At 46.9% G+C, this 25,537-nt stretch overlaps 1 protein-coding gene across 3 annotated transcripts; it reads left to right on the top strand.

Annotated features, from left to right (window-relative positions):
• Window positions 1-2: 2 nt before the first annotated feature.
• LOC131266088 (uncharacterized) lies at window positions 3-25,272 on the top strand. Of its 3 annotated transcripts, none has more exons than XM_058268443.1 (10): window positions 3-538; window positions 16,955-18,636; window positions 18,739-19,059; window positions 20,463-20,537; window positions 21,252-21,299; window positions 21,367-21,476; window positions 21,566-21,700; window positions 21,783-22,557; window positions 22,660-22,864; window positions 22,943-25,272. In XM_058268443.1, the coding sequence occupies exons 2-10, from the start codon at window positions 18,366-18,368 to the stop codon at window positions 24,597-24,599; spliced, it is 3,597 nt and encodes a 1,198-aa protein (XP_058124426.1). In that variant the 5' UTR covers window positions 3-538; window positions 16,955-18,365; the 3' UTR covers window positions 24,600-25,272. The 3 variants fall into 3 exon arrangements, with proteins under 3 accessions (XP_058124426.1, XP_058124425.1, XP_058124427.1); XM_058268442.1 differs by having other exon boundaries at window positions 3-992; XM_058268444.1 differs by lacking the exon at window positions 20,463-20,537 and having other exon boundaries at window positions 3-992.
• Window positions 25,273-25,537: the final 265 nt, after the last annotated feature.

Raw genomic sequence — 25,537 nt, 5'->3', positions numbered from 1 at the left:
AGAAATATGCTCCCAGAAGGAAAGGACAAAGAAAGTGTGGCATGCCGTTTTTCTTCGCTAACGCTTCTCTAGCGCCTCTGTGTCGTTAAGCGACTGAAGTTCCGCAAATTTGTGTCGAATATTGCAAGCGTTGAAGTGGCGAAGGTCTGCCCTTTGTATTCGCGAGTGTGTCGCGTGGAACCGTTTTTATTTCTTTTCAACAAACCCGAGATGAATTGAAGTGAATCCCTGAAGGTGGATGAAATGATCGGCCGATTGAAGAATTAACGGCTTCTAGTACGTTTATCATGAAGTTTTTAAGGTGATGTGAACAAAAGAGTGGCTAAAACAAAGTCGTAGGAAAGTCTATCTGCCGTAACCGAAAAGGTTGAGGGAAAAAAATTGCGAGCGATTTCGTTACATTCGTTCCTACGATTTTTTTCTTCTCTCCGCCGCTGCAGTCGCGGCGGTGTGTGGCGGCGGGTGTGCGCTTGACGTTTATCTCTTCTCCCTGCCCCGCGAGTGTCGAACGGTGTTCGCGATTTGGAGGCCCAGCAGTGTGAGTGGTTTTTTTGTTCGTTCGCTTTGCTGTCGCGAAAAGTAGTTTGCCGTGGAATCGCCAGGGGTGATGTGTGCGAGCGTGTACGTGTGAATGTTCGCGCATATGGCAGCTGGTCGTGTGCTGTGTGAAGCGAAGAAGAAGCAGCAGAAGCAGCAGCGGCAGCAGCAGCAGCAGCAGGAAATCTACCGACATCGAACCACATCATGCTAGGGGTGCGGAAGGTGTAGAGAAAGTGAACGACGAGTGTAGAATCGCGGAGCCTCTCCACAACTACATCGAACACGCGAGGTGACAGTTGCTGCTTCGACTACTACGGATACAGGCCTGTGGTGGACGATGGGATCTTGAGCGAGGACGAGCATCATAGAGGCAGAGGAAAGAGGATGCGCACACAATGTTTCATCTGGCAACAAAGTAGTTGATCGACGCGATTGGCAATTGACAAAAGATGGTAATTAAAATTAGTGTACTTCGTTCTTTCAAATGCCATATTTGCATGGGGAGATGGATCGATCTCCCATGGGGGAGAAAGATCGATGAATGATCTGCCAAGCGTGTAAATCGGGTTCCCCCTTACTCTGCTGCATGATGATCACACTGGCACTGGCGCTGGACGGCATGGCAACAGTGTGAGCGTTTGGGGGCAGCATTTGCATTCGCTATTATGTATGCACAACGGGAAATGTGAGTGGTGAGGATCGGTTGCTTTTTTTTCTAATTTAATTTGCTTGATGATAAAAATTGCCAGCCCAACACACACCGCCCTTCCCTTTGCGCTGCCGGATGGCAAGATAGTGCCGGAGAGCGTTACATTTGGCAAGGTAGAAGGATAGGGAAGGGGGCTGAGTGTTGATGGTTGCGGGAAAAGAAGGGGGGCAATATGAGAGATCATTTTAATTTGCCTGCTAGATCGCGCGGTGGCTTCCACACGCCGCCCGTGAGTGGGAGGCAATGTGAATAAATTTGGGCTGATGAAAAGAAAAAAAAGGCAACGACCATCTAAGACGCTGGAGTTAGAGCAAAGACGTGTGGACGTGCCAGCAGCTCCTCGCGAAGAAGATCGAAGTAGCTGTGTGTGCGTCGCGGCTTTTGGTGTGTAAGTAAGCTGCTGCTGCCGTTGCTGCTGCTGCTGCTGCTCGTGCTGCTGGATTGGATTCAGGTTGCGAAAGCGTTGCATGAAAAATGAGAGTTCGCTGGCTGGCAGGCTGGTTCCATTGACAATGTATGACCGGTTGGCGATGGTGGGATTCGATGTAAAAAAGATGTGCACGAAAAGGATGAGAATAAGTGGAGCATACACCCGGAAAAGAGACGCATGCACGCGAGATATGTATGTAACGTCAAACTTGCTTCGCACCGTGCTCGGACACACTTTTTTTTATGTACTTGCGCCCCATCGCTATGGGTATCCTTTTCAGTCCTTCTTCGCGCACGCATACTCATCTCTCCGTCGGACTCCATTTGGAATTGCTCGCTGGAAGCATGGGGAGGGATGTGGGGACTGCCAGCCGAGCACTGATGTTGACTGAATGAGCAGAGATGGGTTTTTGACATTTCCATCGACTCTCACTCACCTTGGAAAGATTTGCTGCTGGATGGCTTTGGCTACATGCTGGCTGGATGTACTATACGATGCCGGTTTGGCCGACTTGGGTATGCTAGATGTAGATAATACTAGGCGGCTTGATTTTTTAATTACTTGATTCGATTGAAGTTATTCAGCATTGCTGACCTACGCATTTGCGTTGCTAGAATGTTTTCATTGTTACAAAAACAGACGGTAGAAGTAGCTAAATGGGAGATGGCAAATTGAGTGCAACTTTTATCGGGGTGAATATGTTTTGGAAATTGATGCTGAGATTGGCAGAATACATTGCTAGGCCATCGGAACAGGTCTGGTCTGGGTCACCACACAGCGGTCTAGTGACTGCTTTTTTGTATTTCCTCTAACTTGACTGCCTTTGGTAACAACGTCGTGGTGTGGTTGTGGCCACTTCCTCAAAGGTGCGCTGCGGAAGTTGCCTTCGCGATCATCGCTTATTCCACACACGCTCGCGCACGCGTGTCCACGTCTAGCACACACACACGCGTTGCTGGTCGGGAAGAGAATGATCGCGATGCCGGTTAGCGGCCCGCGGTGTGCACAATTGGTGACGTGTGTATGGTGGGGGAGTGGGGTGGCCCACAGTGTGCTATGTCGCGCGTGTGTTTCTCTATGTATGTGCGCGTCTGTATGATCGGAAATCTAGCCGGGATCGAATTTGTCAGGGTATCCGTCAAGGAAGATGAAGGTGGTGGTCCCTGTTGGCTTGTGGAAACATTTTGTGGGCAAGGTAAAGTGTGTTGGAAGGAACCACCAACTTGCCACGGGCTTATCGTACACAGACACGCTCGGCCCGCGGAATACGTGAAAATGGTTTTACGTATGCACGCGAGCGAGTAGTCTAACAACCTCACCAAATACACTGCGTTGTTAGAGGGACGCGAGAAGAGCCATGCTCACGAAATTCAACTCACACAGCAACCCGTGGACACACGATGTCACGAAATGCGATGGACAATTGTATGAACACTACCCGAACAGCAATGGCGAAAGTCAATCAAACGCTTAGGTGCTTTCAGAAGATTCCGAATTCTATCGATTGGTACTTGACTGAACCGTTCCCCTGGTGTTTGAGGGTGTTTCAATATCTTAGAACATATATAATCCAATGTCCATATTATACAACCGGGTGCTATTTGGGACCTATGACCGAAGGTGGCCGGCGGCCTATGCAAACTATCCTCTTCTCCAACGACCAACGTTAACAGTGATAATTATACCGAATCGTTGCTCCTTAGGGTCACTGGATGCTCAACTTGTCAAACGCAATCATCAATCAAGCGGGAGTAGCACTATTCTGTGGTATACTGGACCCCTTAAATTTGTCATCCATCAACTACGAAACCTGAGCCTTAGATCGTTGTGATATGTTTCTAAGTGGTAAGAAACACTAAGGAATTTGACGACCCAATGTGCCTAAAAACGCTGTATGTAGTGTCACTTGGACAAGCCATGCTTAGGTTAAACTTTAAATGTTCAATAATATGCTCTCTGAGTAAGAATACGATCCCAAGATTAGGCCATGTATTGTCCAAGAGTAACCACTTTATGAGACCATACAAGTGTTGACGATACTTCCAAAGTCTCCGGAATCGATCACTATACAACATTTGTCGAAAGAAGCCTAGATTTACCATCAACGGGACATTATCTTGATCTTAGTAGACCTCTTTAGAACTATTTTGAAAATCGGGTCAAATTTCCAGCATATATCGAATCGATCGATGAGCTATGGAAGACTATGCGGCAGTACAGCTTTCCCAAGAAGCTGGGTCGGCTGCTAGAGGCCACAATTTAGAGGGTGCTGTGTAAGGTGAGAATTTCGAACATGCTGTCGGATCCGTTCGAATCTCACCGGGGTCTGAGGCAAGGTGATGGACTCTCCTGCCTTCTATTCAACATCGCTCTGGAAGGTGTCATGAGGAGCGCGGGCTTCGACATGATTTTCACCCGCTCTCTCCAATTCCTCGGCTTCGCGGATGACATCGACATCATCGGGCGGAACACAAGGACGGTGTGCGAGGCGTACACCCGACTGAAACGCGAGGCCGCAAGGATTGGATTGATGATCAATGCGACGAAAACAAAGTACCTGCTCGTCGGAGGCTCTGACAGTGACAGAGCCAGGCTGGGGAGCAGTGTATCAGTAGACGGCGACGAACTCGAGGTAGTAGAGGAGTTTTGCTACCTTGGCACTGTCGTAACTCCGGACAACAACGTAAGCTGCGAAATCCGGAGGCGCATTGTTCAGGGGAATCGTGCCTACTATGGGCTCCACAAACTCCTGAGGTCCAGATGGCTTCTCCCACGCACTAAGTGTGCCATATACCGCACGCTGATTAGACCGGTCGTCCTTTATGGGCACGAATCTTGGACTCTGCTCACGGAGGACGCTAACGCTCTCGCAGTCTTCGAGCGGCGCGTGCTCCGGTCTATCTTTGGCGGCGTGTATGAGCAGGGCGTGTGGAGGAGAAGGATAAACCACGAGCTAGCTGAGCTGTATGGCGAGCCGGACATCCTGACGGTGGCGAAGGCCGGCAGGATTCGTTGGTTGGAGCATGTCATGAGGATGCCGGACTCATGCCCCATCAAGAAGGTGCTCACCAGCGACCCGCCCGGCACGAGACGACGAGGAGCTCAGCGAGCTCGGTGGATGGACCAAGTGGAGCAGAACCTGCGAGACATCGGATGCGACCGGGGTTGGAGGGCTGCAGCCATGGACCGAGCTACTTGGAGAACGATTGGTGACCAGGCCATGTCAGTACGACGTGCTCAACTGTGAGCGGGCCATTGAAGAAGAAAATCGAAAGAAAAAACTGGTAGAAATTATGCCTTGGCACCTGTAGGCTATTATTGAGGCAAGTGGCATTGATTGCAACATATTTGCACATCATGTACGGATGGCACATCATCAATACTCATCATGTACGGATACTTTTTTGTCATCGGTTTTGAGAGTTTTTTGGGTTTCTTTAGAACAAAGTGACCTACAAGTAACTTTTCCGAAATGTTCAGTACTCATTGGAAAGAATAGAAGTTTATCTACGATATGTCGTTTAAATGGTTGTCGTAGGTCACGTAGTCGCTGAGATAACTAGGCTTAAAGTTAAAATTGGTGACTGTACGGATACTTTTTTGTCAGACTGTATGTTTGGCACAATTAGCTTGGTAAGTGATTCGATGATAATAGGCATCGCTGTCGGAGCAAGTCTCATTTTATGAACTACCCAAATTTAAATGAAGTATGATCAGTAGCTAAGCGGGAGGATAAAGCGTCTTCGCCTGGGTGCAACCTGGCGCCCGGAAAGAGTTACCGCGGGAGAGATTCTTGTCCGGGACAGGTAGCTAGCGAATAATAGTAACGATACTAAAGCAGTGTCTTCTACTTTGGCTTGAAAGAAGTCACGTAAGTTGATCCCCACACTTTGGGCTTTGGTGCAATAGACTTGAAAATATGCAACGACGATTCACTAGGTTAGCTATCCGTTCATTGTAGTGGGAAGATCCTGATTCCTCAATCAAGATCAATAACGATAGCATAGCAGTAGAAATAGCTGTTGCAGGTGATGCCTGCCTGCAAACTCTTCAATAAGGTGCTAAAGAGGGCCATCTGAGATTCAAAACGAGAAACTTCGGGGAACATCTTCTATAAGTCTATCCTGATCCTGGCATACGCTGATGATATTGACAGTATTGGTAGAACACTCTTCTATGAAGCAGAAAGATACCAAAGGATTGAGCAAGCGGCTAATAACCTCGGATTGCAGAATAACGTGGAAAAACCAAGATGATGTTGGGCAACTATTGCCGAAACCAAGACCCAAGAACCAAGAAGGCAGTCGAAGCTAGGAACAACCGGACATTTAGAGTTCCAGTGCTTACATACGTCTCCGAGACATCAAATCTGTCGGAATCTGACGAATCCCTCTTAGCTGTTGTAGAGAGAAAGATGCTCAGGGTGGTTTTGGCTGTGTGTAACAGGAACAATGGAGGACCCGATATAATGACGCGCTATACAAGTTGTACGAAGTTCTCATCGCCGTGAAGCGAATCTGCCTTTTTAGGCTGTCTCGAGCAGCAGAGCAGGCATAGTAGGCCTCGAATTTAGATGGAAGTATGGCGTAGATGACACCACCAGAAAAGCCGGGATACGGAAATGGACCAGTCAGTTTGGCAAGCGACCGGGAGCAATTTCGGAAGGAGCTCTGTCGGGCCAAGATCGCTCAGTGGTTGTAGCGCCGGCTAAGTAAATTACATGATTGATGTGAGACGGTAGGTCAAATCCTACGTAATTAAATTGGGACGACTACTCAAACGGAACTAGTTTTTCGAGTACTGCTGGTTCAAATTTAAGAGTTTTCAAGATCTTACTAAAAATACTAAGAAAGTATGGGCAGGCTTTGGTGCAGCAGTTTAGCAGCATACTGTCCAATTCTTTGAAAAGGGAAAGAAAAGTGATGCAATTAAATTCATATGTAGGGGAGATCTCGATAAGCTAGTATAAAAATGGCTCTATTCGATTGTAAGTTAGTATTGCTTTTACACAGTTGCTATTAGCGTTTGACTGTAGTAACACCGCTAGGTGAAGCATGCATCCGTCTATGCGCACTTATCTGCCCCCATAATACACATATGCAAAGCAAAAGGGGTTCGAAAAATACAGCCAGCCAGCAGCAGCAGCAGCAGCAGAAGCGGCAGCATTAGCAGCAGTAGTCGCCATCATATGAGCCTACGGTACAGCAGAAGTGGCCGCATTTGTGGGCGCAGAGCATGCGATGGGGTGATGCGAAAGGAGTGCGCGAGCAGCAGCATCAGCAGCAGAGAGAAAAAGAGAGGGTGAGAGTGAGTGTGTGTGTGTGTTCTTCGTCATCGCGCTAGCTAGCAGCGAGAAAAGCATAGCGGATGATGAGAAGATCAGCGAAGTTTGTGGAACGTTGCCAGAAGACTAGTTGGTTGAACAGAGTGCGAAAGCAGCAGCAAAGGCAGCAGTTGGAGCGAGTCCGAAGACGCCGCACAGAACGGGATCTTGGTACAAAGCGGTGGATGAAGGGACGCGATGATACGGCCTGGTGTGGCGGCTGCGAGGAGGTGTAGTGGACCGATTTGTCCTTGAGGAAGGAACAAATACACACATACACGCACACACAGCGGCTCTGTTGCGCTTCGCTTTTTACTGCTGCTACCGGCCGCGAGTGGCACGCTTGCCAGCTCGTTGGTTTAGTTTCGCTGGTCGACTAGTTGGCTGCTCCGTGGAGAGCTGGTTTGCCTGTGTCGAGTCGCGTTTTCTAATGGCCTGAGGGTGATGGAAACACTTTTTCGTGTTAGATGAATGTGTATGCGCAAACGGGACGCAAGTAGGACCTTCCCCCGCGTATGGTATATACCGGCAAACTATATGCTAGACGTGTGTTCCTCTTCCGTTGATGCTGATTTTTTTTTCTTAAATCGCCAATACCTCACCCATTCTCGACGACCGCTCTCTACGCGACGAAATTAACGACGACGCCAACTTTGGACGAATGATGGATACGCGGGATGACGAAGAACGAATGGGTTTTTGGTTGCCTTTTTTTATCCATGGGGCACCCAAGAGGCACGACGCACAATACACGCCGGTGGAAAGCGAAGTTTCCTGGCCAGCGTGTGTGTGTGTGTACCGTACGTAAAATATTCTAATATTTTTTAGAACGCCATTCCGCGACGTGCTCGATATGAAGAGAGGACGCTTCTTGCTCGAATGATTTGTATTCTTCTTCCACTTCCCGAACAGCGGGCCGGTATGTTGCCTGTGGCGTTTTGTTTTCCCTTCCACCACTTCGGACGATGCTTCCATACCCTTAAACGTGTGTATGTGTGCGTGTATGTGTGCGTGTCCAGAGTGGTGGTGCGTTCGTTGCATAATTTGTGCTACCGGTCACAGTCGATGGATTCATGTGTCCGATGGTGGTGTCAGGATTGGCCGGCTGGTGTGTGGTACCTTTTGGGTGGTGACTGCTTGACACACAGCAACAGACAACGCAACCCCCCTTTTCCCAATGCCCCTTCCCTCCAATGGTTAACAAACCCGTCATTTTTTTTTTCTCCAACGAGCACAACTAACACCCGGCGAAAACTATCGCGAACCCCTGAAACGGGCCGTGGTTTGTCAAGGTGTCTCTGCAAGCAGGAAGGAGGAGGGGGTTTATCGAGGGGGAAGGGTCATAAATGTTGCATAGAAACCGATTGTTGATCGGTAGGCACTTGTGTGTTCTCTCGCCCATAGGCCTCTCTTCTTTTTCTATTGCTCTTCAAAGACGCTTGCACTCTCTCTCTCGCGCGCGGTACAAATGGTATCTCCCATACACAGACACATCAGTATAAACGCCCAAACTAACACCGATGTGCTGCATGTGTCCGGACACTCTTTGTCCAGTGTGAACCGGATTTTTTGGCAGCAAAAAATTGGAAACGCTTTGCTTAAAATAAGATCTAACGCGAGATTTCTGTTGGAGGAAGAGAACATATTGGTAGTCGGTAGTATAAATTACACAAAATGACTGATTGTCGGAAGAAGAAAAGTCTACTATTTCTTAGGGGGCATCACAATATAATTTTGCGAACACTGTGAAAGGCAGTGTAAATTATATTTTCAATTTCTTTGTTACCATAGATTTGTTAGGAAAACTAAATGTATAATACGCACCCCCTTCTCGCGCAAGCACATGAGAATTCACGTTGACAATAGGGCAGTCAAAGGTTTGTACATTAAACCTCAAGGTCGTTTCTTTTCTGTCCTGCTGCTTGCTGATGTGTGCGGGTGCCGATAGAGTTTGTCCTCCCCCCACGGAACGCACCCTTCCATGTCGTCCGTGCTTTGTTGAAAACCCTTCTTTCCAGCTTTTGGGGGAATCAATTTTCTAATGCCTTAAACTCATCGTTGACACATGAACAACAATCTTCTCTGCCTGTTTCATTGGACGTAAGTTATTTTTTTAAATTCTCTTAGGCCGACATTGGAAATCATCTGCCACGAATAGGGACCACGTATTATGTGACGAATAAAAGAAGCTTGGGAAAAGTTGCTACCAAGTACTTTAACGAGTGGGATTTAACGGGGAGGCATGTGAAATGGGCTGGAAGTAAATCATATCCTAATACCCTCCGATGGGGAGGGGGTTAGGGGAAAGCGAAAGCAAGTAAGTGTCATTGAGGAGGCATTAGATTGCACGGGAAACAGGGTGGCTCGTTGCTGGCGTGTTCCGAAACACACAAAGAAGTGTGACACTGTCAGGCGAAGGAAGACGAAAAACTAAAAGAAATTACTTCAGCAAAGCCCCCCCTCCCCCCCATTCCCTAGCCGCTCCCACCGAGTGGCATCTGACAGATCCTTCCAACGCTGCTTTCCCTGTGTGCTGTACCAACATCCTTTCCGGCCCGGAGTGAATATGCCGGTAAAAATCGGGTCAACGCCATTCGGAATTTTCTCCTGTGCCGCTGTCAAATGCTTACAGCGCTCTCAGTGGTCCGACGGCCCCGGATCGCAATCTCTTTTCGTCTCCCACTTTCTCCCGGCCTACTGTAAAAGAAGAATTTTTCCTATTTCTATCCATTGTGCTCTCTTTCACCTCTAACTGCGGGGGGGAGGCAGATTTAGCTCTCTTTTCTAATCCTCCCAGCGCGGTATAGGATTTCCGGTTGTTTCGCTCCCCCATCCGAGGTGGCACTTCCTTTTTTCGCTTTCCACAAAGGGGTGAACCGAGGGCAGCTTTTCTTTCAGCTGTGCTTGGCTGGTGTAGGTGGAGGGTAGGGGGATGAGTTGGGAGAAATGGTGGATTTCTCATTCATGCCTTTTTTGACAACCTGTAATGTGCCGTGGAGTGTTCGGTGCGCGGGAGTAGGGAAAGGAGGAGACTTGTGCGCGTGCGCATTGGAACACCGTGCATAGAAGATGCGCTCTTCTTGCGCTACTTTCTCTCGCCACTTTCTTCCTAAGGGAATCGGAGAGCGAGATGGGAAGAGAGTGCGCGAGAGATGGAGCAGAGTTTCCCGTGCGTCGTATGTGTGCTGGCGTGTGTCTGTTTCTTTTAATTCAGAAAATGATAGGGTTATGCTGAGGACAGGAATCGAAAATTTCCTTTTTCTTGCACATGGACGAACCAATTGGATCATAGCAAAGCAGATCTAGTGCCTCATTTGAAGATAGATCGCAGGGGAAGGTATCATCACCCCCTCCCAACCCCAATGGAACCAGTTATCCCTAAAAGTGCACCACGGCGGGACCGGCACTCACTTTCACTTCCGGCAGGTGTCCACGGGTGGCAGGAAAAGTCTTTCTTTCTCATTCTCTTCCCTACGGTTCCTCTCGTACTTTAGTGCCAAATCTCTTTCTCTCCTTTCCGGACCTTGAAAAGCGTTTTCTCAAACCGCCACCCCGCACACCCTACCCCACCGCTAATACCCGAAAATTATTCTCCTATCTATCACTCTTCTCCCCCCCCCCCCCCTCCCTTCCAAATGCTTTCTATCACTTACACGTGCCAATGTTACTCAATCTGGGCAAGTCACATGGTGGTGGTGCATGATAATGTGCGGGGGGTCAGTGGCCCCGCCGGTCGGTGGTGGGTGAAATTTTGAAAATAATTTTAACGATGCTTCTTTGTCCGAAACTAACAGTCGCATCACTTTCCAAAGTAAACGTTGAAACTGATGTCAGGTCCGGGGGCAATCTGGTAAAATTAAACAACGGTCGGCTGAAACGACCTTCAGATAAGGGGCATTCGCCTGGTTGGGTCTTTTTCTACACGCGCGATTTTTTAGCATTTTGGTTGCCACATTGTTAATCACATTACTATCATATTTATAATCATCTGTAAAATCTATCAAATCACCCTATTATCAGCCATTGGCGATTTTTCTTTCAAGTGACGTACAAAGCAAATATCGGTGAAGAATAAAGAGCGACCTAGGCATAAAGACCCGTAAAAGACTTTGTCAGGAGCAAAGGATAGCAAAACGAGATATCGCGAGTGTTAACAAACGATTATTTCCTAGCTTCCAAGGACTAGTTCAACCCTCAAATGACAGAGAAACTTTGTTGCTGATTAACAGTAAGAAACGGGATTTTCAGGTTACATACAAACGTGCTTGAATTGATCGTTTTCCTGCTAGCAAAGGTAATCGTAATGATTTTCTCAGTCCAGAAACTGTTTGGATGGAAATTTAATCTTGTAAATCGAAGAGAAAGAGTTACGAAAATGATCTGACATGGCATACGCTTGGTATGTGTAGGTTTGTTTGCGAGCATAGCAATGTGCTAAAATTTTTGTTGAATAATTTTCCACCCTCGTAAATGGATATAATATATTTGAGTCACTTCTTTATACATTGTGTTGTGTGCGTGTCTATTAAGGCAATAAATCGTTAACGAACAAACTTCGGCTGGGAATTCCAGGCTTTTCCCAGAGTATTTTCTATTTATCTTTAAATGTGTCTTTGCATTCGTAAAACCCAAAAAAAATCTTTTTAAGCCCTCATCAATGTGCTTGAAAGTTTGAACAGCTTGCACAGGCCGCCAATAAGAACACGGGGGTACGGGTGCTTCGTCACCAGCGAGAAGACTTTTCTTGCTTTACAAAAGTAGCAAATATTCCACCTTTACGGTTCTTTTCATTTTTATTATTACCTAATGCGTATTAGGATCACACCAGGACAACTGGTATGCCTATATTTAGCATATTGGTTGTATTTTTCATTATAATTGATCGTCTGCAAGTTGTCTCCACGCTTCGATTCTTCTCGATGTCTCGATTTGATTGATCCTCGGGCACCTGACTCGTATTAGAAGGTTGGTGCGAATTACGGTTCCGTTAATCAATCGGTCGTGAATTTTTTTGTCTTTGTTTGCTGGACGCCTATTCGTCAAAGCAGTTTTGGGTTGGTACAGAAAGAAGTTTTGTTCTTCAAAATAAAGTTATCAACATAGAAGAAATTAGATTTACTATCTTATTTCATACACATCTTTCAAGTTAACAGATCCCTGGTAAAGCCAACGATCTCCACCACACCACACACCCCCCTCCCGTTGTTTCTGCAATGTTGGCCCACTCAATCAACACTATCTGGCCCGCCCCCAAAATCATGTTTGTCTAGCCCTGCTATTAGTGCCTCCCGCCACTCAGCACCACCCAGACCACCCCTCGGGCCTTTGCTTTAGATCTTCATACCACAAACTGTCACGATAAAATTCCTTGCTGTCCCGTTTCATTATCGCTCCTGTATTTGCAGATGATATGGTGATGATGATGACGATAGCATTGCGATGGGTGTGAAAAGCCAATTTTTCGACTTCGATAATCAATAATGTAAAATCTATCAAGGTGCTTGCTTTGGGGGGCCCACCTTGCTTGCTGCCGGCCTGTGGCGGCCATGCAAATGTGCATTTGCGAAGGTGAAGAAGAAGGGGAGTGCCATTCGTCATGCGCCTTCCGGCCGGTAACCTGCCCCATCGCTCCCCCCAACCCTTTTCCGTGACACACCAGATTCCCCCCCATGTGTGTTGCTTTTTATTGACCGCTAATTTTGTCGGCCTGGTGCTATGTATTTACACACGCCGTGTAGTAAAAAGCAGAGCCCCATGGTTTTGGAGGCAAAAAATCGCACACTTTAAATTACCCGTCCCGCCCGGGCCCGGGTTTCCTCCATCGGCCAAGAGGGTTTGCAGTGCGCTTTTTCCTAAGGTTAGCCGATGCCGTGGGGCTACCATGCGTGAAGAATAAAGATGACGGACGGTGACGGCGACGGTAGCTATATTTCGATACGAAGTGGCCACGCTAAACGATCTGACGGAAGCGATCCGAAACGGATCTGTTTGAATTAAAATTAGGTCGATCGATACCATTTCGTGCGGGACCGGGTGTATTCTTTCTTTTTTGCAAGCTGATCATCTGCTATGGAATGATATCCCGGACCAGGTAAAGATACATAATGTAACATTTTCTCTAGTGGCACGATCAACTAGAATCAACGCGAGTAAATGGGAAAACCTTCAATAGTAATGGGTTTCTGAATGAATGACTACTGACTGTGCGCAGTTGGCCCAGTTCCGGCTTAGTCGAATAAAAAAAGTCGAGTTGAAAAAATAATCTTTTTCCTTCGACTCGTTGCCATTTTCTAATCACGCTTCCGCGGCGTCTGAACCTCTCGCATACTGATTCAAGATTCTCCGTGCGTGTCTGGCCATTTTTTTGCTTCGTTTTTCCTTGCCCATTGCAGTAGCTGATTATTTTCATTGCAAATAATAGGAGAAAATGAAACTAAAAAAAAGGCATCTACATACAGCGTCTTCGTCGTCGCCGTCGCCTTCACCGTCGTCGCGGTGATAAGAAGTCGCATTGAAATGATTTTTTTTTGTATTTTTATTATTTTTATGTCGTCCCGATTACTGGCCGGTTTGCGTGAGCCGGGACTCAATAAAGGTTTTTTTTTCTTGCGTTTTAATTTTGCTCTCCCCTCCACGGCGCGGGGTTGCAGAGATGGCAATTCTGTCTTTTAATCGCATTACGCTTGCGCCGAAGGGCGAAGGGAGGGAAGGTCTCGTGTCAATGTAGGGAGGATGGGGAAAAGCTTTCTCAGACGTCAGCAGATCGACGAAGCCTTCCTCTCGGCCTAAGGGGGGGAATGTGAATATATATTATTTTTTGTTAATGCGTTTTAAATGTTTGCCAAGAACCACGCGAACGACGACAAAGTGTGTATGCTTCCTGTTCCAGGTTTTGGGTGGCTTTCGGCCTTTCGTGACCTCTCCCCCCTCCCTCTCCTTTGATCGTGATCAGACACGCGGCAGGGTAAGAAGAGATTAGCGGGCCAAATGTCAAGGTAATTGACGGTGGGTTTATACTTTGTTTGAAGCGGACGGCCGAGAATAAGTTTAATGTTTGAAAATGGCCATTCCTTTGGCGGCGCAGATCGCGGTGTAGAAACATTGATGATGCTTTATGCGAGCAGGCTGCGTGCGGTATGAATAATTGCAATTTTTGTTTTGCCCCTCTACATTGTACCGATTCAAGTCGATGCTTTTCCTCTGTACGATCGTTTAAAGGTTTCTACCTTCCGGTGTTGTTGCAGCCCGGCTTTTTAGCCGTCATCGTTCAGAAAGAGGCTCCCTTAGGTCTGCATCGAAACGACTACCATCTGATAAACGACCCAAAATCTGAACAAACCTGCAACCGAGGTGTGAGGATGGTCGAGGAAGAAAAGTGGCTCGATGTAAGATTGATGGTACAAGATAGCGAAGCTCGCTGTGAGCGTGAGGGATCGGGTTTGATCATCGTAACATGCTCGTCTTATCAAGGCACCGTTAACACACGCTCTCGCACAAACCTTCCACACACATACGTACCGGCGATTCTGTGAGACCAAGGGGCGCGCAGGGTCTATTCCTGTCGAGGTTCTGGTCTTATCTTTAGCACAGCAAAGATGGAAAAAAGAAAGCGAAGAAGACGACCAACCCAACCAGCACTTTCCAGTCTGTCTGGAATAATGAGCCTGATATCGGAACAATTAAAAAAATTTATAGGATCAAAATTGTAGTCACAATTGCGATCGTAGATGTGTGTGTGTGTGCGTTTTGGGAGGGGAGGGCAGGGAGGTAGTGATAGCTCTTATCAGACCGCCCAGTATAAGAAAGTGTCATGGTTTGATTGTGCACGTGTGGAAGAAGGAACAGTGCTGAACGGAACAATGTAGCGTATTGTAAATTTTATTTTATTTTTATATTTATTTTACTTTTTATTTTTGTTCCCTTCATTGATTCCTGCAGACAAATGCGACATGAATGAGACCATTTGTACCATTTTTACGTTGTATTCTCGAGCTTGCTGTGGGCTACAACTCCAAGCGTGAGTTTTTATTTTCCCTTTCGAAAAATCGGCGGTTGTTTGTCAGATTTCTTCACTCCCACCACTAGTTTTCTTACAAAAACCGTACAGCAAAACGTCTGTTCCCGGGTGCAAGCATGGGATTTTTATTAGCCTCAACTTTTGGAGGAAAAGAACGAATGGAATTGCGTCGTTTTTCGGTCTTCGGAAACGCGACGAACGTACCGAAAATGATGTGCCTCAAAATGTTTATATATATATACATATATCTCTCACTCACAATAATTGCGTCTTTGCGTTTTGTGCACGTTCTTAGCCAGCCAGCGGGCTGAGATGTGATACCTTAGCCGATGTAGCCGAGATATTGGCCAGAACGCGACAAAGCGGAGCGTGTGAGGCGAGAAAGTTCTACATCGATACCATACAATGGTGTCGTTCTGCGACTTCCCCTATCGGGGAAGGTGTGTTCACCAGATGTTTGCCATCGTGAAGATGTGTGGCGATGAAATTCTTGCGTTTGGAGTTGTTGACTCAAGCCAAATGGTAATAAGATTTATAATTCTTGGGCATAAAAGTCGATGTGTGATTTTTGAAGCATGAAAAGCTAACTACTGATCAGTTCGGGATCGTTATGAAACAAATGTTCATCCTTCACTGTAACAACCGCTGTGGGAGTTTGTATTATAAGTGGGATATTAGATACAGATATGCGGCCGATACGAGTAAAGCATCGAATGTATACAAACGGGCGCATCTCGTAGATGTTCAACATTGGTAACGTGTCTCTTTCTCAAACAGTTGTTGTATTTTATATGTTGTATCCATATACATATAAAATTGCCCTTTAAGGATAAAACCAGACTTCCAGTCGCTTGGAAAAGATTGGGGGAAAAGGAAGGTTGTTTAGTGCGTAGGAAGAGAGTTGTTTATGTGCATCGCGAATTATCGTACGTTCCCGAAATGCAATCAAGTGTGCAATGCATAATAATTATTGCGTGCATCAATTGAGCAGGAAAACAGGCTATGTACAGCTTGTGCGACGAGAAAGATCATACGATATTAGATGACTGTGTGTGGGTATGAAGATATGCACGGGGACGCGGGTTTCCTTCGTTCAACCAGAGGGGACAGATGAACACCATTGATGATGAAGTCGTTCGCCAACGAGTGTGGGGGCACCTTGTTTTCAGGATACGCGGAAAAGTCGGCTTCTCTCTGTGCACCGTGGTGAAGAGACGCACACCGTGTAAGAGGCAGCTTTTTCGGGGGTGGGAAAAGAAGACGCCAACAGGAAAAAGTGGTGTGTGGGGAGGAGGTGGTCGGTCGGAGATCGGCTTGATGAATGCGGTGTGCGGTACGGTTCTACTCTGGGATAGATCGAGTTGCTGCTGCCCGAGCAGTGAATCGCTGCCGCGTGAGTGTTGTGTATAATTTATCGTTTCCAGTTCGATGCGGTTCCGAATAAATAAAACTCGCGCCTATGGTTCCCCATTCGAAAGCAAATATTCTTCGAGACGCCGCCGCCTGCATTCCAACACATATACACACAACTCTCGTAGAAACGGAAGGCTAGACCGTGATTTGTGAACTTTTTTTCCTTCATTTTAAGTTTTTTTTATAAATAAATGAACGCGTCATTCACGTTTTGCGACCGTCAGTGATAATAATCATTTGCTCGTTTTTTACTTTTATAAGGTGTTATTTGTTTTTCCTAATTAGATTAGCAACAATGTTCCGTGAAATATTTTTTTTTAAATAAACGATTGAACCTATTGTAAACACGGAAATGTTATGTTTAACGCATTTGTACAAAATTAGCAAGGTGTAACATTACAACCAGAATGTTTTGGGAATTTGATTTGCTTTTCTTTTGAAACTTTCCTACAATTAGTGGAGTTTAGTGGACAACATTGTACCGTAGCTAATCGTCTTCTTTTTCCTTTCTTTTCGCCGCAGCAATGCTTTGTCAGCTTCGCAGAGATCGATCGCAGCCTCGCTACTACCTATCCAGCAGGTAATCGCTTCCAGAGCAGCAGCAGCAGCAGCAGCAGCTTTGATTCGGCTTCCCCTGCCTACTACAACCACTACAGCAGTAGCAGCACCAGTAGCAGCACCAGCAGCAGCAGCACGGCTCACTACGATGATGCATCGGAAAAAGCGAAAGTGTAGGCTTACTTCTTGAATCACACCAACATCTTCTGTGCCTTATCTCATTTGCGAAACGCAAACCTACAAAGAAGAAGACGACGAAGCAGTAGAAGTAGAAGCAGACAACATCCTCCCCATGGTTGATAGAATCGAGCCGCCAAACGCGCTCGCCGGACCACCACCCCAAACCCGTTCGTAGCAGAAAGTGTCGTGGAGCGAGGAGGATCATCCATCTACAAATCAAAAAGCATAGTAGCCGTGACTCCAGCGGCGTACAAAATTAAAGGGTTAATTACGCACATACCACACACTCACACGTACAAACAGGAAAAAAGGGACAGCAGTAAAACGAACAATCAACTAAAGTCAATCATTTGGTGCGATAAATATTTGGTGTGTAAGCGTGGAAACCTTTTCCTTCCACGAAGAAAGGAATAACAGACAGGTACGCCGAAACAGTGACGTGGAGAAGTTGTGGAGAAGGGCGGTTTCCAAACTAGCAAGGACATTTTCAGGACGTTTAATTGCGTGGACATATATCCGATGTAAAGCAGTATATCTTTTGTTTTAATTAATCGTCGCAATTCGTTACTGGACAGGATTTGGTAGTAAGGATCGGTGCAAGAACGTCGGTGTGTTATCGCGACAACTACGATCAAAGGCTACCTTCAGCAGGATCCCGGGGAGGGCTCAAGAAAAGCTTCTCCCTCCGAAGAGCGCTAAAACAACGAATCGAGTTTTGTGTTGATCCTGTTAAGCTAGTTAAGGTGACGACACTTTGGTTTTGGTTGCGGAAAAACGACGACGACGACGACGACGATCACCGGATGGAACCGGGAGTATAGTACCGAGCGACGGTGGAGCAAGAATCGAACATACGTCCGACAAGCGATATAAAACCCGTAGTACAAGAAGCGCCTGTCGTAGACAGGTGTGTGATTAGTTTGTAAAACATTAGAGGGAGTGAATTTGGAAACACACACTTCGCCATTAAACAGGGGATAAAATCCCCTTGCAGTCTGAAGAGATAAGTAAACGATCGACGGTCGATCAACCTGAATATCCCATCGCCATCCCAGTGGGTAGCAGCTGTGCGGCAGACGAGCGTGCATGACGAGATACGGGTGGTACATACGTGCATAGCGCGACGTTGAACCCTAAAATAGGAGAAGAAAACGCGATAGTGGGACGGTTTCGTACGGGAAGTGAATAGGTGAGAATGGATGAATCGCAACAGACTCAGGGCGAAGGACAGCAGAAGGAACAACAGCAGCAGCAGCCGCAAGGATTTGTCACGCATTGCGCAGTGGCGGACAATACGGCCCCGCTAACGGTGGATGAGCTCGCGTACGAGAAAGATGACGTTGTGCACGTGTGGATGCCACCGACGACGAAACCTCAGACGAGTGCAGCGGCCGGTGCTGGAGGATCCGGTGCCGCCTGGTACAAGGCGACAAATGTGCGCACCAAGCAAACGGGTTACGTACAGTGTAAGTAGTAGAAGCGTCATGGCAGACGACGAAAACTGTGGAAAAGGTGTAAAGGACGTTTTTCATTTACCGACTTTTTTTTATTTCTTTTTGCATTTTTAGTGCATCAATTCACGTTGACCGACCCTACCCCGCCATACGGCGTGTATCTTCTGTCTGGTCTCACCGGATCCAAGCAGCAAGTGTCCGGTAGCTCCGGTGCCGGTGGTGGAGCTGCCCAGTGTGTTTCGATCGGGTGCGCCTGCATTGGCGCTGCCGGCCACCAGCTGCAGCAGCAACACCAGCAGCAGATTACCGATGTCTTTGGCGGACTGCGACTCGGAGGAAAGGAAGCTGCCGAGGCCGCCGCGTCCGGCACTGGTACGACACCGGAAGATCTCTACGTCAAGTGCGTCACGCCGGGCACGGACCGCGATGATCCAAGTAAGTTTCTTTCGGCATCCAATGGGCGGATGAGAAGTTACTGTAGACGCGCACAGACCGGACATTGTACTTTGCTATAACTTCCTGTACCGTTCGATTCAATTATGCTTTTTATCACATTTACTTCTGTGAAGAGACACTTCCATTTGCTTTTTTATGTTTTTAGTTGGTTTGCTTCTAAACTGTGTATTAATTCACACAGGTACAACAATGTTTATATGCTTATCATAATTTTCAACTGATCAAATGGAATTGTATATAACAAACGATTGGAGGACTCGCCTGTTCAATATAAAGTTGTAACATGTGAATTTTTTTTCAATTTGTAGACATTCCATTTGCAAAATATTAAGGAAACTTTCATCATTACATATGCACTCACATACACACAAACACACGCACAAATTACACATCTTTCCTATTACTCCTTTCATGCACCTTATAATTTTTTTGTTGCCATCTAGATTCATAGTTTTGAAAATCAGTCACGCAAGCTTCGTAATTTGATGTTGTAATTTTTGCTTATAAATAGTGTCATAAATTAATGGTTTCTTTGTAGTGTAAATAATATAGTGTCATAAATTCATGCTGTCCGATGTAAACCACTTCTAATTTGCAAAAAATGACAAACAACATAATTATTTTTATTGTAAAGTTGCAAATGCATCAATTGTTACGTCATGAACGTCAATGCAAAAGGTTGTTAAGTGATGAAATAATATTATTACTCCCTTGCTTATGACTTCTCAGCAAATAGTTTTCTGCTTCCGATGTTAGTTGTTGTTTTTCATTTAAATAAAACTGCTCTGTTTATGTTATTTTTTAATTTTGGGAAATGTTTTAAAATCTTGGGTGCAATGACAGACCAAGAGGGATAGAGAGAGAGAAAGAGAGCAAGAGAGATACATATCTTCTCCTTTTGTACGTGTGCGTATGGGTGAGTGTGTATGTGTGTGGCTGTGTGTGTGTGTGTACGTGCGAGCGTGTGTGCCGCTTTTTATTTGTTGCTAACTTTAAATAATAATGTACGAACGTGAGTGGACGTGTATGTTTGTGCATAGATTTTGTTTGTAATACAAAATGACCATACAAGAGTACCTTTCAAACTCACGCGTGTTACCTCATCACGAAACAAGTTGATTTATACTTTTCTCTTTTTTCTCTCTTTCTCTCTCTCTCTCTCTCTTTTCTCTCTTTCTATGTCTTTCTCTTCTTCTCTTTTTCTATTAATGAACATTAACTTGTTGCCGCTTTTCTGTAAATTTTGTTGTTTGTTTATCATGTTGGTTTCCCTTTCTTCCATCCTTTATAATATGTTCTAACACAAAATGTTCTAACGCAAATCCAATCAATCATGTGTGTAACACCACATGTTACCCAATTTCTCGTTTTTTTTGCAAAAGGCGAAATAAAATCGAGCAGCAAAGCTCACGCGACTGAATTCGTGTACTTTGTAACTCCCATTATATGTTTGTTTTGTAAGTATCGATGTGTTAGACAACGCTAAAATTATAGAACATAACAAGAAACATTGCAACGGAAGAAAAACCCGATCGGCGGAACGAATGAGAGAATGAATGAACGTACGAACGAACAAACAAATCAATCTGTGAATGCTTGTGGGTGAACGAATGAGTCAATTGATTAGATAAAAAAGAAATAGATAAAACAATGAAAACTAACCGCCTTGTGGTGGTTTAATCCTGCACGATGCTTTCGTTCATTTGCTTGTGAGATTATGTTTTGACTGCACTTTTCTTTGCAAATGCATTTTAAGAGGAAGGGTGTCCGTGCGCGTGCAAAGATGATACAAATTCAATACTTAAACTAACTCTATTGTTTGTTTGTTTGTTTTCTTTTCCTTTTCTCTTCCTTTTCTCTTCCTCTGTGCTCGGTGCTATCTTCCTTCGTCCCTTTTTTTTCTTATCTCTCTTAACACGTTGTGTCCCTCCCGTGTTCTGTAATTCTCCTGTATTCTTCTGTCGCGGCCCTTTCTTTACTTCTTTCCTTTTTCCACGTGGAATTCTGCCCCTTCCATCATTTCCCCCTTGTCTCGTTGTGATCATGGCGCGTCTTGGCCTCTCCTTGTGGTGAACGATGCTGTTGCTACTGTTGCTGCTCGACAATGATGATTCAACCAACGTTCTTTCCGGTGTCATCCTGTGCCTTGGTGTCCACGGGATTTACTGCAGGCCGAGATTACATCTGGGGTCTTGGACGGCAAGGAGGACAGTGTAGAAGTAAGTACAAGAGTGTTACGGTTCTTCTCACACATCTAATTGCTTTCGTTTTTTATTTTCACCACAGACTGTTCAGCATGTTTCCACTACAAATGCCTCCCGCTAGCCATCTATGGGCCGTGCCAAAGAAATTCGGAAATTTACCCGAACGTACCGCCTACCTACAAGACGGAAAAGGTAAAACAAGGACGTTCTTCAACGTTCGACAAACATAACGCTCAAGTCTCTAACTCTATCGTTTCCTTCCTTCCCTATTGCGCGTGCAGTCAATTAACGAATGGACGACGGCAAATGTGTTGGAATGGTTGGCCGCTGTGAATATGTATGACCACGTGGAGGTATTCAAAACGAAAGCTATAAAAGGCTGTGATTTACCGAATTTGGATCGTGATAAGCTTGAAGTAAGTTTTCTATCTCCGTTTTGCCCCTTTGGCACTAATAGCATGTTCGGTTTATATTTTGTTAATTTATCTTTCGTCGCAGCAAATGGGTATTAAGAATGAATTCCATCAGCAAACCATCCTGACGACGATCAAACATCTCCTGACGAGCGCCGAGATGACGGCAACCCTTCCGGCGGTGGTGGCCGAACTAGGTGCGCCGGCTGCTGCGGGCGGTACCGCCACTACCGGCACGACGCCAGACCAGCAACAGTTGCACCACCAGGGTCACAACCTCATCGATGGTTCGTTTTCGAAGCAGCAAAAATGTGATATGTGCAAGCAGATCCTGTTCGGACTGGTCCACCAGGGGTTGTTCTGCACCCAGTGCAATCTGGTCGTCCACCGGCAGTGCTCGGTGACGGGCTTAACGCCCTGCAGTGCCGCTACCCACCAGCTCCAGCAGCAGCAACAGCACCAGCAGCAGCAGCAACAATCGACCGGTGCAACCGGATGGCTTCTCTTGCAGCACCAAATGCTCCAGCAGCAGCACCGGTACGTCTTCGCCAAGGGTCTCTGCCTGCAGTTCGACGCGACGCAACAGAAAGCCCCACAGATCGTCATCGATCTGTGCAGCAGCCTCGAGCGCATGGCACAGCAGAACACCATGGTCGATCTGTACGTCATCTACCGGACGACGCCGCCACGGTATGACGATGTGAACAAGCTACGCGACGCGCTGAACGAGAATCTACTGAACATCGATCTGAACGGCTACGCGCCGGAATGCGTTGCGACGGTCCTTAAGAAGTTCTTTCACGAGTTGCCGGACCCGGTAATACCGGTCATGCTGTACGAGTCGTTTATTGAAGCCTCAAGTAAGTATGAAGTGAACTTTAGAGAGAGAGATAGCGATTGACAGTTAAGAGGATAGGAAAGAACAGTCGAGAATACAAACGTCCGTTCCACGCTGCTTTCAGAGCTGGGCGATATGCAAGCGGCCGAACAGATGCAACATCTGATCCAGGAGATGCCGATACATCACAGCAAAACACTCCACTACTTCATGCAGCACCTGATTCGCATTTGCCAGCTGCAGTTCAAGCGCGGAAACAAACAGCAGCCGACAATGTTGCTGCAAAACTGGTGCCATATTCTGATGCGACCGGCATGGGAGAGGATTGTGTAAGTATAGAAAGTTATTCTCGGCATTTTCTTCACTCATTCTAATTGGTTACGCTTCTCTCACCCCCCACGGTATAGGCAATTTGTGGGCAATATCAAGAACCATCTGAGAATCTTGGAGATTCTCATGTACAAACTGAACTGGAACGAACCGTTGCCCGAGTTCCTCTCGATTCCGGCCGTACCGCCACGCAAAACGTCTCGTACGAGCAGTGGCAGTAGCGGCAGCGGAAGTGGTGGCCCCAGTGGAAGCGGAGGTGTCACGAAGAAGATGCTCATCGCATCACCGGAGGGTCCAGAGTACGAGTATACTGGTGGTAGCAGCAGCAGTACCCTTACCAGGGCCGGTTCCTCATCGCTATCGGGTAGCGTCGTGTACGGTTCGATTTCCATCGGTAGCGGCTCACAAATTATGGCCAGCCGCACGCTTCTTACCGACCCGGACACACCGGCTGAGCTGCGCGAAGCGGAATGGTACTGGGGTAAGATTTCGCGCGATGTCGCGAAAGAGAAGATGATGGACGCACCGGATGGGTCTTTCCTGGTGCGCGATGCGATCAGTGACGCGGGCGAGTATACACTCGTGCTGAAGAAGGACGGTGCGGATCGGCCAATTAAAATCTACCACAAGAATGGGCTGTACGGGTTTACGCAGGAGGGCACCTACAGCAGTCTTGTGCAGCTGATCAACGAGTATCGGACGCATACGCTCAAGGAGTACAACACGATCCTGGACATTTGCCTGCTGCATCCGATCTCGCGCTTCGAAGACGACATCTACCCGACGGAGGAGGACGTGCACCAGCTGGCACAGAACCTGTACGAGACGATGCTACGGCTGGACGCGATGCACCAGAAACGCGAACAGCTCAGCGAGGAGTACAACCAGGCGCAGTCGCACCTGGAACTACGCAAACAGGCCCAAGAAGCGTTCATCGAGGCCGGCAAGCTGTTCAACGAGCAGCTGCAGATCCACACCCAGTACGAGAAGGAAGCAGAGGCGCACGAAAAGTGCAGCCTGATGCAGAATCGCACACTCATCGAACTGCGTTTGGACGAGCTGGACCGATGCAAGCGCACGCTGGTCGATGGCATGGAGAAGGAGAAGGAGCATATGCGAGAGCTGCAGCGCGTCCAGATTAAGCTGAAACCGGAGATCCTCGACCTGACCAAGCAGAAGGACCAGTACCTGGAGGGGCTCAAACGGCAGGGCATCTCCGACAGCCAGATCAAGCAGATCCTCCAGGACGGGTACCTTTCCGCCGCGAGCCAGACCGCCCAGGAGATGCCGCATATGGACGATACGACGTGGCTGCGGGAGCGCTTCTCGCGCCAGGACGCCGAACAAGTGCTGGCCGGCAAACCGACCGGCACGTTCCTGATTCGAGCACGCAGCGCCGGCCATCACGCGCTCTCGATCGCTTGCAATGGGTGCGTGAACCACTGCATCATCCAGAAGACGGAACGTGGCTATGGTTTCGCGGAGCCGTACTTTATCTACGACTCGCTCAAGTCACTCGTCGTCCATTACGCGACGAACTCGCTCGAGGAGCACAACGATCTGCTGCAGACGACGCTCAAGTATCCGGCATTTGCACCGATCCCCCCGGCCACCGGCAGTGGTGGCAGTGGTGGGGGCAACGGTGGTGGCAGTGGCCCGTCATCATCTTCAGCCTCCTCTACCTCGCGGCAGCAACAAACCGGCGGCGGGCAGATGAACACGTTTGCACCCTAGTAGAGTACTCTTAGCCTCTGCTAAGAGTGGAGTCAAACGAACTGGACCAGGAACAGGACACCCAACACCTTAGGTGCAACGGCACACAAACACACACACACACACGAACCTCCTAGAGGTAGTTCCGGTCGCCGGTGGCATCTGCTGATATATTCTAGATATATCCATCTATGTGTGTATGCTTAGGGACACCAACTTCAACAGGGAACTAGGGACCCCCTACGGTGGGTTTATAATTGCCTCCTTCCCGTTGTTTTAATTACTTTTATTATTACTATTATTTGTTGTTGTATTGTGTTGCTTTCCATTCGGGTACTACTCAGTAATTAATATTAGGTAGGCATGACAGTGTGAGCGCGAAAGTATATATATATATACTATATATGTATCATTTGAAAGTACGCCTGTGTGTGTGTGAGAAAGAGAGAGAGAGAGATAATGTGGGTGGTTGACAGCGAGTAAAAGTGGGTAAATGAAAAAAAGGAAATACCACACAACAGCTTGCCTTTTCCCGATCTTTCTTGTAAAATCCTCAAAAGTTAGTCAGTCATTTAGAGTTGAAAGGGGCGACAATTTAGTTGAAGTTTTTATTACAAACCCTTCCCTTTTTTTACTTTTGTTTTTAAAGTGTTCTACTCGATTTTAATATGAATAGAAGAGGAAGGAAAACCTACCTAACCGGTGTTCTTGTGGTTAAAGGTAGAAGGCTGTTTGGCATCGCTACTACAGACAGTTCCCTGTTTAGCTTGGAAACTTTTGTTTAACTTAAAACTACTGCCCATGAAACACCACCTCCAGTGTTGGTGGTGGTAAAAAGTGAACTTGTGCACACTGTGTATTTTTGCAATACTTGCTCTTCTCGGCATGGTGAAAGTAAAATCATTTGGGAGTTATCGATCGTGCCACGATCAGGATAATATTTTATAGTGAATTAAATT

Source organism: Anopheles coustani, chromosome 2 (assembly GCF_943734705.1).
Source record: "Anopheles coustani chromosome 2, idAnoCousDA_361_x.2, whole genome shotgun sequence".
Taxonomy (NCBI): Eukaryota; Metazoa; Arthropoda; class Insecta; order Diptera; family Culicidae; genus Anopheles; species Anopheles coustani.
The sequence above is the reverse complement of the archived record's forward strand: the minus strand, read 5'-3'. Positions and strand labels throughout refer to the sequence as shown.